The following is a 13438-nucleotide window of genomic DNA, read 5'->3' as shown; positions in this document are numbered from 1 at the left end:
GCGAAACCCTTAAAGTGCTCCTGCGGCCCTCAGGTCACCCCCAGGAGGCCCTCGGTCCTGCTTACCCAGCAAGATCACGATGGGAGCTGGCACTGGAATCCAAGTCGGTCAGCACCCACTCTGAGCCTGCTCCGTGCCGGGCATCACCTGAGGCCCCAGGTGCAGTGAGAAACAAACCCTGACCCTGATCTCAAGGTCACTTTCAAGGGTGGGGCTTCAGTCCCCACGGCCCACAGTTCGCCAAAGCAATCCTCTGCGTTCTCCAGAACAGCGGTGCCTGCAAACCCGCAGCCCTGCGGCCACTTCGCTCCCCACCATCTCTTCCCAGGGGGCTTCGAGCTCACCTAAGCAGTCATCAGGCCAAAACAGGAGCTCCACATTCAAATTCCCGTCTCCTAGGAGCTCGTCACCGACGTGGCCTTATTCAAACTCCTGACTCACTGCTTTGCTCTGACACATAAACGGGCCTCCAAGACGAGGTGCCGTTCTCCTGAGGGATCTTCGGTGGACACCCACACAAGGTGCCCCAGCCCCGACAGGAGCCGCCACCCAGCCACCGCGGCTCCCGCCTCCCGCCACCCTCCCCACCTTCCTGGGCTGCGATCACCTGGTCACCGCCCTGATCACTGCCCTGGTCCCTGTTCCACCTCCTCCTGCCCCCGCCCCACCGCGCCACGCAGCATGAGGCACGTGACAGAAGCCCAGAAGTCTGGCCAGCACCGCAAGAGGCTCACAGCCCACCTGCTCCCACCACTGTGCCAGAGCAGATGCTGAAACCCAGCAACCCCAGGCCGTGTTGGTGCACCCATCCTGGCCCACGGACCAGGCTCAGAGCTGGGGACCAGGCACAGCTGGACCAACCCACCCAGTGAGTCTAGGCGGAAGGGACTGTCTTGCTCTCACCGCTGTGCCCCAGCACCTACTCCTGCAGGCTTCGGGCTCCAGGCTGACGTTTACCAAGCGCTTCCAGCGTGCCAGGATGCAAAGCTGATGACACACTGCGTGAAGCTAGGATTCAAGTCCCCCCACCCCCGGCCCCTGGGCAGACCCAGAGGACACCTGCCCCTCAGGTGTTCTACCTTTAGCGTCACCTAGCGTAGTCCCTCCAAACACGCCCCCAGCCCTCCCCCAGGGGCCGCTCGTCTCATCTCTCCTCGCTCCTGGGGTCTTGGTTCCCTTGCGCAATTCCAGCTGCAGCTTCTTCGCCAGGAACGCCCACTCCCGAGCCTGTCTCCTCTTTCATTTCCCTCCTTTATTCTCGCTTCTTCTAAGACTTCCTTCTCTGTGACAACCATGGGGTGGGGTTCTTCTTCATACACTAGACCGGGGCGAAGCCACAGGGAAAAAAAAAAAAGGTGCCAGGGCTTCCCTGGTGGCGCAGTGGTTGAGAGTCCGCCTGCCGATGCAGGGGACACGGGTTCGTGCCCCAGTCCGGGAAGATCCCACATGCCGCGGAGTGGCTGGGCCCGTGAACCATGGCCGCTGAGCCTGTGTCCGGAGCTTGTGCTCCGCAACGGGAGAGGCCACAACAGTGAGAGGCCCGCATACCACAAAAAAAAATAAAAAAAAAAAAAAAAAAAAAAAAAGGTGCCAAATGCCTCTCCCTGGAGAGATGGATGTCCAAGCATGAGAGGGAAAGGCCACAGCCTCGAGTCCAGGAGAGCTGGGCCCAGAACCCAGACTGACTACCTGGAACGCTGAACAAGGGCCTTCCCCTCTCTCAGTCTCATCTTCTTCGTGTGCCGGCAGGGGTGACACCCCCCTTCACCACAGGCAGCTATGGGAACGACCCAGTGCTGGGCCTGCAGTAACGGGGCGGCAGCCGGACTCGCAGGGAGGCTGCCAGACACGTGCCCCGCCTGAGATGACGCCATCCCCGCTCCCTGCGCGGCTCAGCAGCTCCAGCCTAAGTCGACTCCTTGGGGTTTGCCACACGGAGCGGGGGCGGGACGAGGGATCCCAGGAGCTGAGCAAGAGCTGATGAGCCCCACGGAGGTGGGCAGCTCCCTCCTCCCCGGGGCCGGAGGAAGCTGGAACGCTAGGCCCCCACCTCCTGGCAGGGGGCGCAGTCTTGGGGACCACCCGAGGCAGCACCAGCCACCAGGTGCTGTGGATCGGTAGGATGGACCTGCAGACAAAGCTGGGGGGCTCAGCGGGCATGAAAGCTACAGCCCCGAGTGTGACGGTGTAGCTCTGGGTGGTGGGACGACCGGGTTCTTATTCCCATCTCTGGGCTGCGGGGTGGCGTATGCAAGTCTTCCTACATCTGCTTCTTCCTATTTCATTTCCGTCGTCCCTGAATCAGAGCACAGAGCGGCACTGACCTCCCTGAGGCGCAGTGTGACTGGCCCTGCTTTTGTCAAGTAGCTCAGGTTTAGGCAGTAATGCCTGTGTACTGCTGACCACACATCCCAGAACCACGGGCTGCGAACAGTGGTCCACGTCAACCTTCCTCTCCCCATTTTACCTAAGAGGAAACTGAGAGCTGGAAGGGGGAAGGGCTCTGCCCACAGAGACTCCCACAGGCCCCCTGGACTTGACCCAGGGCCGTCACCTGTCACGGGCAGCCTCCGTGACACTCTCTGATGCTCTAGGTCTGGAGGCTGACCTCTGCCCGAGGTGGACGCAGAGCAGTAATCAGTCCTATTCTACCAGGAGAACGGAAGCCCAGAGAGCTGCAGTGACTTCCCCAAAGTGACACAGCATTCAGGGAAAATTAACTTCTGAGCCTCCTCTGCCTTCTTCCCTGCTCTGTCTTTGCCCAGCGGGAGCCCCCGTGAGGACGGCTCCAATCAAGGGCTACCTCCCCAAGAAATGACCACCCTCTTCACTCAACAGATACCAACCCATCGATTCATCACCCACACTCCCCTCACAGCCCCTTCCCTGGGCCTCGCTCCACCATCAGTCCCACCCTGAGCTGGCACAAGGGACGCAGAGCCAGTGCCAATGACCCTGCAGGGGACCCAGGGGGTGAGGGAAAGGAAGTCACACACAGGAGGCTATGCAGCGTCACAGGACTGATGGCAGAAATCAGTACAGGTGCCGTCAAGAACAAAGGCGGGGGGCCCAGCTGATCCTCTCAAAGGGTCAGGAAAGGGCCAGACGGGCCCTTGAGCCAACTGAGAGGTGAGGCTCCCATGACAGATGGGGCGACAGAGTGGCAAAGTGTGGAGGAGCCCCCGAGAAGACTCGCACGGCTGGGGCTTAGCTGTCAGCAGGGCCAGGTCAGAAAGGATCTTGAACTCTGAATTGTAGGCCTCAGAGGTTTCTAGAGGTGCAAGCAGCAGAGTATAACACAGTTGGGAGCGGCAGCCGTGGTGGGACGGAGGGCCAGGCGCGGGGGCTGGTGCAGTCCAGCCCACAGGTGACCCAGGTGGGGATGAGGGATGGCTCAGGGCAGACAGAACTCGGCCACAGCTGGAGGGGCAGGTGAAGAAGCGCTGACCCTTGCCCAGTCTCGGTCAAGCTGAGCTGGAGGCGACACACTCTGGGGAGACGGGTGTCCGAGGGCAGTCAGCAGTGGGGGCTGGTCCAGGGAGTGTCTGGGCTGGTCCGTGACGGGTGTGGGCGGGATCAGGGGGCGGCATGATCGGTTACCCTCTACCCACCTGCCCCTACCATCTCCCGGGAAAGCTCTCAGCCCCGGGAAGCAGGGCCAAGCCCAGTCCAGCTCTGCATCCCCGGGTGCTCAGTCGCTATGGCCTGCACGAGAGAGGCAACAGTGACTACGGTTACCTAAAAATGTACACTGAGAGAGGGGTGCAGATTGCAGAAAAGGTGAGCCATCAACTGGCACGAGGGTCTTGGGTGGCGGTGCGGCTGCAATGGTGCCCGTGAGCAACGTTCCAGAAAGAACGAGAAGGCAGAAGCCCAGGCCCGCCTCACTCGAGGTCCCCGTTACTCTGAGCCTCAATCCCCCTCTGTAAACAGGGACAAAACCCGCCCATGATTCCACTCAGCAGCTGTGAGCACCAGTGAGGACGCAGCAGAGCCCTTTGTAAAAGTCGGGCTCTTTCCTGATGATCTTGGTAGTACACGCTCCTCGTAAAGAGTAGTTTGTACTCTGCTTTTCTCATCTGTTCTGTCCTAAGTGTTGTCCAAAGTGTAAACAGTCAAGATTCAAAGCACGTCCCAAACCAAAGGATTTTTACACTAAAGATAAACAGCGACAGCACCTCCAACTACAGGACTAAAAATTAAGCCCCTCTCCTTTTCACTTTGCCAAGAGACATTTCTCACATATCCACTGGTCATTCAAGGGAGGCAAAGAACATATCCTTTAAAACAGGGGTCCCAACCCCCGGGCCACGGACTGCTACCAGTCCGGGCCGCACAGCAGGAGGTGAGCGGCGGGTGAGCCAGCGAAGCGCCACCTGAATTTACAGTCGCTCCCCATCGCTAGCATTACTGCCTGAGCTCCACCTCCTGTCCGATCAGCGGCGGCATGAGCTTCTCGTAGGAGCGTGAGCCCTACTGTGAACTGTGCGTGCGAGGGATCTAGGTTGTGCACTCCTTATGAGAATCTAATGCCTGGTGATCTGAGGGGGAGCTGAGGCAGTGATGCTAGTGCCAGGGAGTGGCTGCAAATACGGCTTATCATTAGCAGGGAGGTTTGACTGCACAGAGACCCTAATAAATCAGCTGCTTGCAGACTCACGTCAAAACCCTGTCAGTGAGTGGCAAGTGGAAACAAGCTCAGGGCTCCCACTGACTCTGCATTATGGTGAGCTGTATCGTGATTTCATTATACATTACAATGTAATAATAATAGAAATAAAGTACACAATAAACGTAAGGTGCTTGAATCGTCCCCCAACCATCCCACCCCCACACTCCGGTCCACGGAAAAACTGTCTTCCACGAAACCAGTCCCTGGTGCCAAAAAGGTTGGGGACTGCTGCTTTAAAAGACTCAGGCTAACAGGGTATTTGTTTTGTATCCCATCAGACAAAGACTCCCTTTTTAGGGACTTCCCTGGTGGTCCAGTGGTTAAGACTCCACGCTCCCTATGCAGGGGACCCGGGTTCGATCCATGGTCAGGGAACTAGATCCCACGTGCCGCAACTAAGAAGCCCACATGCCACAACTTAAAAAGATCCCACATGCCGCAACCGAGGCCTGGCGCAGCCAAATAAATAAAATAAATAAGTGAATATTAAAAAGGTGGTCCCTCCCAAGTGAGCTGACGCTCATCCTGCATGGCCTGGACCGTGCAGAGGGTCCTCCCCCAGCTGGGCAGCCCCTACCTCGGCCCCCAGACGCCCTGACCCCTCGTCTGCAGGTTCGCCAACAACCTCTCAGTTCCTGCTGCAGCCAGCTGGGCCCTGAGGGGCCTCCTTGTGCTTCTCTTCCTCCACACCCCAGCCCGGTCACTGCACATGGAAAGTAAGGACACCCTGCCCTGCCCCCAGTGGGCCTCGATCTCTTTACCTGAACCGAGACAACAGGCGGGAGGGCCCATCAGGCACTCTGGTTCTGGTGCTCAGTCTGCCAGGGCTCTCTCTGAGCTTCACCTACCTGTCGGCACAGCAACAGCGACAGCCTGGTTGAATTCTGGATCTTTCTTGTCCATCTCGGCTCCCCCAGGACGGCTGTGACCCTGAGGACGTTCTGCTGCCCAAGCCAAAACCAGGAGGTGGGGAGCAAGCTGCCAGATTAGCCCCGACGCCAGGAGGGCGCAACGTCAGGCAGACGGACATCACGTCCGCTCTCGGAAGAACACCTGTCCCAAAGCCGCGCAGCAGCAGCAAGAGGACAGACTGGAGGGCTGCCGATCACACCCAGCACTGTCTCCCCGCCCACACTAGCCCCCGGAGGGTAAGAATCAGGACCAAGGCCTGCACTGCACCCACAGGCAGCCTGGCACCCGTGCTGATGCGGGGGCCACCGTCTGTTGTCCCCGAGGCTGGGCGGGCAGGGGCCGCGCAGAGCTGGAAGTGAGAGGGTCTTGGAGGCGAGGAGCAGCCTGGGCCACTCAGTTCCCAGGCTTCCCCGTCCCCAGCTGCAGGACAAAGGACACCTGCCTCCCCTGCTCAGCAGGCAAGCCTGCAATCCCAGGGAGGAGACGGGCCTGGAGAATCACCGACCAGCGGGCAGCCGGCCCCAAGCCCCATCTGAGGCTGGATCCTCTCTCAGCAGCTGGCACACCCGGGTGCCAGGAAGCCGTCACCCGCCACTCACCTTTCTTCCTGTTTGTACCAATGCCAATGATTCAGAAAGTTTTCCATGGCACTTCCATGATAGTCCAGTCGTTAAGAATCCGCCTTCCAATGCAGGGGATGCAGGTTCGATCCCCTGTCAGGCAACTAAGATCCCACAGGCCGTGGGGCAACTAAGCTCACGCGCCACAACTACTGAGGCCACGTGCTGCGACTACAGAGTCCGGGCGCCGCAACTACTGAGCCCACACGCCACAACTACTGAGCCCACACGCCACAACTAGAGAGAAGCCCATGCGCTGCAGCAGAGGATCCCACATGTCGCAACTAAGACCCGATACAGCCAAAAATTAAAATAAATAAATAAATAACAGAAAGTTCTCCATGAGTTTGGTAAACATCTGTCTGCCACCCCCCACATCCTCCTATGGTCCTAGTCCTGCCTTGGGGGTCAGACAGCAGCCTCTAAGAAATGGCCTCCCAGGTTGGCAGCCGAAAGAAGTCATCCAAATGCAGAAAGCTTCGCACAAATGAAGAGGCCTGTTGCAAGCTATTTATAAGAGTGAAAAACTGGATCCAAGCTGAGTTTCCCACAAGACAAAACCGATTAAGTAAACTATGGCACATCCACTCAGCTATCCTGTATCATTTAAATAATGTTTAGAGTTTGAACAACACGGAACTGTTTTAGGAATTTTAAGTGAGAAAGCATGATTAAGAAACTTTATGCGTAGAATATCAAGTATTCTTTAAAGGGGCTTTAAAAAGATTGGAAAGCAAGATGTTAACAGTGTGACTGCGTGATTGGAACTATGAGTAATTTTTTTCCATTCTTTATATTTTCCAGTTTCTATATTGTACATGTAACATTTTTTTGTGTGTGTGGTACACGGGCCTCTCACTGTCATGGCCTCTCCCGTTGCGGAGCACAGGCTCCGGACGCACAGGCTCGGCGGTCATGGCTCACGGGACGAGCCGCTCCACGGCATGTGGGATCTTCCCGGACCGGGGCACGAACCCATGTCCCCCGCATCGGCAGGCGGACTCTCAACCACTGCGCCACCAGGGAAGCCCATGTAACAGTTTTTAACTGGAAAAAACTTGTCTGGGGATTTTGATGCCGTTTTTTTAACAAGCGTCCCGCTCGGGGCTTCTCTGCAGTGGCCTCATGGCTCGGCTGGTATTCCTGAGCCCGCCCAGCCCAGTGAAGGAGGCAGATGTAAATAAGGAGCCAGAGCTGCAAGGAGGGGGCACGGCTTGTGCAAGGCCTCAGGGCAGCGGCAGAGCGGGCACTGGCGTCCAGGCCAGGGGAGGGGGCGAGGATGCCAACACAGCTGATGGCCCTCTCGCTTTGCCAAGAATCCCTGCAGCCATGACCCTCAGTCTCCTTAGAGTGCGAGGTCCAGCGTCCTCAGCATTCTCTGGAAGGACGCAGAGTCCCTGCCTTGGGAGAGGACCACTCCGGCAGCTGCCTGGGCTGCTCCAGCCCCAGAAACAGATAGAGGCCAGAACCCACAGGCCTTAAAAATAGGCGCAGGAACCGAAAGAGACACCACTGCCACTCTAAACGGCCACACTTCCTCCTTGCTGCATTGCCCCAGAACCGGCTCTGCCTGCCTTGGGGACGGAGGGCCCGGGGCCCCAGGGGAACCCAGAAAAACTGGCACCAGCCACTGCAAAGCAGTCTGAACTTCAGAGCTTGAATCCAACCCTAATTCCACATGCAGGCACTGGGCCAGATGTTTGTGTCCTTTATAACAACAACAGCATAGAGGGTCAATGCCGTGCCAGGGCTTGTGCTGGGTCTGTTCCTCCCGCATCTCCTGCAGTCCTCACGGGGCGGCATGAGGCTGTGCGTGTCACTCCTCAGACAATTTCCATGACCCTACAGACTCTGTTGTCTCCATTTTACAGATGAGGACCCAGAAGCTCCAAACGGTGGCATGCTTAGGCCCCCGTTCTTCCCTTCCAGCCACACCTCCCACGAACATCCCCCGCCCACCACTACGCCCAGCTACACTGCACCGAGCAAGACAGAGGGCTGGGCCGAGCGTGCAAGGTCTTCTTCCCGATTCACAGGGTGGTGTCAGGTGCCTGGCACGTGTAGGTGTTCAGCGCAGAGGCGAGGCTCACAGGAAGGCAGTCTCCCCCGTACTCCTCTGGCTCATCCCAGAACTCTCTACAGGACGGCTACTGGCACCTGACATGCCTCGGCTGGAACCCCAGGAACCCCAGTTCTGCTACCTCCCAGCTACGTGACCTTGGGTGAGTCACTTTCCCCTCTGAAGCTTCGTTTCCTCATCTGCAAAATGGGCTTTTAACAGAACCTGCCTCCATAGGAGGTGCTGCTGCAGGTCCAGCGGGGCTGGCACACGGCATGTGAGCAGCATCCCTCGTGCTAACGGCCTCTCCAGTGCTGGCCGGTCCACGAGTCAAACACCCGCCGAGCTGCTGAAGGCCAGGCCAAGTGAACACCAAAGTCCCAGCCGGGCACTCAGAGCCCCAAACACTGCTCCAGCCTCAACTCCCACAACCAGGCTTCAAGCCTCCCCGCTCCTCCAGGCAAGTCCTGCCCACCCTAACCCCCTCTCAAAGGCCACGCCTGCACGAACCCCGCTGGTCGGCCAAGGTGGCTCCCTTCTCTGTGCCCCTCACAACCCCTCACACCTCGACTTGGGCCCTTCCTCAGCCCACCTCGTGCCAGGCAGCTGAGCACACCTATGGTGGCCAGGCCACACGCACCCGAGGACAGGTGTGAGGGCTTCACCCCTGCTAAGAGCCCAGACAGATTCTGCCACTTACTGGCCATGGGACTGGGGCATGTTACTTCACCTCTAACCCTGTGCTTCTTCACCAGGACAAAGAGAGCAGTTTAATGATACCTACCTTAAAGGATTATTTTGACGATAAAAGGAAATGGTGAATGTGAAACGCTCCTTTTGTCCCACAGCACTCCAAAGAGAGAGAAGATTCCCCAGGCCACCTAAAAGGGGGCGAGGGCCCAAGAATAAACAGCTCTAAAATGCTCAGCCCTGGGGACTTCCCTGGCAGTCCAGTGGTTAGGGCTTCGCACTCTCACTGCTGAGGGCACGGGTTCAATCCCTGGTCGGGGAACTAAGATTCCGCAAGCCATCCACGGCCATGGGAAAAAACAATACAGTAAAATAAATTGAAAAAATAAAATCAAATAGAACGCTCAGCCTAGGCAGGGCCCAAAGACAAGCAGCACGGGGAAGGCCCCTCCACTCACAGCACCCCTCCGCCACTCAGACCCGAGTCGTGTCCACGTGACTTGACCAAACGCCAGGGGTGTGCTGCCCCTGTTGAAGGGAGCCTGCCCACACAGCACGCGTGCGCTGACGTCCAGAGCCCGTTAGAAGGCCCAAGCCCCAGGAGGAAGCGTCAGGCAGGCCATCTCCACCTTTGGTACAGACATCTGCATCACACAGCATTTGGGCATTGGACCACCCGATTCTTCCCAACTCAGAGATTCTGGAGCCCCGCTCAGGCCGCCTCAGCCATCAGCCTGGCTCACCTGTTACCTGGAATCACAGGCAGTTTCCTGTGGATAAAACACCAAAATCCTGCACAGCCCTGGCTGCTTCCAGCAGGATTTTTACTTCAGCCAAGTCACCTGTGTATCTGGCTCTCTCTCCCCACTCAACTGCACCCACACCCCACGCAGCACGGATCAAGGCTGATCCCCCCACCTGGCATTGGAGCAAGTCCTCAAAAAGGACTACTGAGGCCACAGTAGACAGATTCAAAAATCAGGTTTGGATCTCCAAGGTACTTTTCATCATACAACCAAGAGACAATGCGGGCAGGGAGAAGGGGGTAGTCGCTTTCTCTCATCTCATAGACAGACACTGTGACTTAAATGATAACAGCGGGACTTCCCTGGTGGCACAGTGGTTAAGAATCCGCCTGCCAGTGCAGGGGACATGGGTTCAAGCCCTGTTTCGAAAAGATCCCACATGCCGCGGAGCAACTAAGCCCGTGCGCCACAACTGCTGAGCCTGCGCTCTAGAGCCCGCGAGCCACAACTACTGAGCCCGCATGCCACAACTACTGAAGCCCGTGCGCCTAGAGCCCGTGCTCCGCAACAAGAGAAGCCACCGCAATGAGAAGCCCGTGCACTGCAACCAAGAGTAGCCCCCGCTCGCCGCGACTAAAGAAAGCCCACGCACAGCAACGAAGACCCAACGGAGCCAAAAATAAATATATAAATAAATAAATTAATTTTTTTTAAAAAGAGGGATTTCCCTGGTGGTCCAGTGGCTAAGACTCTGTTCTCCCAATGCAGGGGGCCCGGGTTCAATCCCTGGTCAGGGAACTAGATCCCACATGCCACAACTGAGACCCGGCGCAGCCAAATAAATAAATAAATAAATAAATGACAACAGATTGTCCAGGGTCAAGCGTCTCCCCCAGAGGCTCCCTTATACCTTCAAAACAACCTGAGGTTAGTTCTGAACAACCTAAGCTTTAATTAAACAACAACAACAAAAATCTGGGAGGTTTAAGTTAATTCATAAATGTAACAGGTTGTCCCAGCTGCAAAGTGGAGAGGAGCAGGTGACGTGGGAAAGTGCTTTGGGGAGGGCGTTCTGGGCTCACACCTGCGTGCTCGGGCCAGTCGTTCTGTCCTAACTCTACTTTGGGCGTGAAGTCACTGTTTAGCTTGTCCCTCTCTGAACAGCACATTTCTCGTCTGAAAAATGAAAGAGACGGCAACGTGAACCCTTCTAAGACTTTAATTTTCCAACTTCCTTGCCCATCCACACCCTTCATTCCCCAGCCCAGAAAGTAATCCTCTCATTCATTTGCTGAGTGTGCCCTGGGGCTCTGCTCTGCATGGGCCCGTGCTGGGCACTGAGGAGACTCAGACTTGGGCAATGCCCTGTGTGTGGGGGGGGTGGGGGTGGGGGTCACCTGCTAACTGGGGAGACAGCCACACAGACCATCACAGTGCCACAGTCGTCCGTTCGTCCACTGGACACGAACCCGGTACGAAGAGAGCACAGGCAGCAGGACAGGGGGCGGAGGAAGGGTCCCCGGGGGGCAGCATTAGCTCTGAGGCCTGAAGGGAGACCTGCACGTGCTTGCAGGGCAGGTTAAGTATGAGGTAGCTTTCCAGGCGCAGAAAAGAGCAGAAATAAAAGTGCAGCGCATCAGAGCACTACAGGGACTGAGTTCTGAGGGGCTGGGGGTGGTAAGATGGGAAGAGCTTGTGCGTGAGGGGGGACTAGAGGCAGGAGGGGAGACACAGCAATAGTGCAACCACCAGGCTGTGCTCTTGGCCTACTATGGGCAGGTCCCCTCCCCAGACGCAGCGCAGTAGGTGCGGCAAGGCCTGGTTGGGACATTTGCGGGGACGGGCACTGGGTCCCACTGACCAGGGGTCAATCCCAGCTATACAACTTCCTCGCAGGCTGTCCCTGGGCTAGCGTCTTGCCTCTCTGAACTTCAGGCTCCACATCGGTGAAGTGGAGATAATGTTCCTATATCTGGCAAGGTCAGTATCGAATTGACAGAGCCTGCGTAAAGCACCTGGCACACACTGAGTACCCAGGAAATGCCAGGTGCTACTGGCAAATTATTGTTCTTAGGGGGTGGCAGTGCAGGCTCCTGGGGGCAGGGACTGTCTAACAGGGCAGAGAGACGCTCAGAGGACAGTAGGACCGTGTTGACCAGGGGAGTGAGGAGGGGTGCCCGGAGCTGCTGAGCAAACAGGGCTGAGGGGCCTGAGCAATGGTCCCTCCGACCCCTCCCCTCTCAGACACTCTGTGCCAGGTGACAGGCGGCCTGCCAGGCGGGCATGCAGCCGGCACACAGTAGGTGCTCAATGAACATGAGCTGAATGAACGAATGAGGACCCTTCCATTTCTGCTCGGAACTAATTAGTGACACCTTTTCAGAAGAGACCAAAGAACCTCTGTCCTTGTCCACCCCGGCCTGTAGACACCCTACCCTACCCCCACCCCCATGCTTGAGGAAAGCTTTGTTGCAGGGCAGGCTGGGCTGAGACCTGCTGAGGGGAAGTATCTTGTACCAAGTCCGCCTCCTGCAAAAAAGGAGGCCGCAAATTTATTTCCTCTCGTCTTCCAGCCTCCAGGGTGTGGCCTGCTGAGGGGCCTGGAATGCCTTGTGACCTTAGGTGGGGATGCGCTGCCTCTTTGGGACTCAGTTTCCCCAGTGGTGAATGAAAGGGAGTGGGTCTGGCAGAATCTCCAAGGTTGACATTCCCTTCTCCACAAAATGCTGTCGCCCCCTCAGACAGCCCCAGCCCAGACTGGGGACGAGGGTGGGGCTGGGGGGTGGCTGAGAACGTGGTATGAAGTCATTCCCGCAGGAAGAAGGGAGGGGTCTTTTCAGAGAGAAAACGGCCTCCTCGGGCTTTAGTCTGAACACGATCCGTCAGTAGCCATCACTTCATGCCCAGCCATGCCGTAAGACCCCACCTACACCTGGAGCCCCAGGCTCTCTCAAACCACACGGGGCACCTCCACCCCACGTCACCGGCCCATCTAGGACTTAGGGCCTCCTTAGAGCAGCATCACACCCAGAGAGGCGGCCGGCCCCGCTCCCGCTGCCAAGCGGGTGGGTTCATGGGGCGACGGTCCAACAGGTCCCCAGTTAGAGCCAATGTGCAGAGAGAGCGGTGCGGGAAGACAAAGGCTTCAGGACGCCGGAGACCTGCCCTCCCGGCGAGCTGGGACGGTGGCCGGGGCAGCTGGCAGGGAGGTCTGCCCGGAGCCCACGAGGCCCCGGCCCTGCCATGTCGGGCTCCGGGTCTCCCCAGATCCAGCGCCCGCACTCCCTGCAGCGGCACTGAGGCCCCGGGGAGGGCTTCTTGGAGAAGGAAGAGGCCTGGCGGAGCCACGGAGGGGAAGGAGGGAGACGGGCAGACGCCCGGATGGACAGACAGAGGGAGATGCCGAGTGACCCGGGAGACAGACACACAGGGACGAGAGCGTGCCGGACCGCTCTTGGGACCAAAATCAGAGACGGAGACGCGGAGGCACAGGAAACAGCCGGACGCGGGGAGCCGGGGGCGTGAGGGGGATGCGACACGCAGGGAGCCCCAGAGACACACGCAGAGACAGAGACGCGCAGAGACACCCAGAGGCGCGCACACCCCGACGACGCGGCGGCCCCGGCCTCGACCCCGGCCGACCCCACTCACCGAGGCCGCAGACCTCGCGGCGCAGGCTGAGGCGGCCGCGCTCCTCGGCTATGGCGCGCAGCATGTGCTGCAGCGAGCGCTCCTCGGA

The 13438-nt window shown here is 58.1% G+C and overlaps 1 protein-coding gene across 2 annotated transcripts in view; it reads right to left on the bottom strand.

Moving 5' to 3' along the window:
• The window catches only part of KIAA0930 (KIAA0930 ortholog), a 44920-nt gene extending 31489 nt beyond the window's left edge, over nucleotides 1-13431 (bottom strand). Inside the window, exon 1 of one of the 2 annotated variants that reach the window (XR_003002183.1) lies at nucleotides 13351-13414. Coding sequence is in view for 1 of the 2 variants with exons in the window: in XM_024737483.1 (XP_024593251.1) it covers nucleotides 13351-13414 (64 nt within the window). In the remaining variant the exon portion in view is untranslated. Of the gene's footprint in view, nucleotides 1-13350 lie in introns of both variants that reach the window. The other variant, XM_024737483.1, reaches the window with a different exon arrangement.
• Nucleotides 13432-13438: the final 7 nt, after the last annotated feature.

Source organism: Neophocaena asiaeorientalis, unplaced genomic scaffold (genome assembly GCF_003031525.2).
Source record: "Neophocaena asiaeorientalis asiaeorientalis breed wild unplaced genomic scaffold, Neophocaena_asiaeorientalis_V1.1 scaffold242, whole genome shotgun sequence".
Lineage (NCBI taxonomy): Eukaryota > Metazoa > Chordata > Mammalia > Artiodactyla > Phocoenidae > Neophocaena > Neophocaena asiaeorientalis.
The sequence above is the reverse complement of the archived record's forward strand: the minus strand, read 5'-3'. Positions and strand labels throughout refer to the sequence as shown.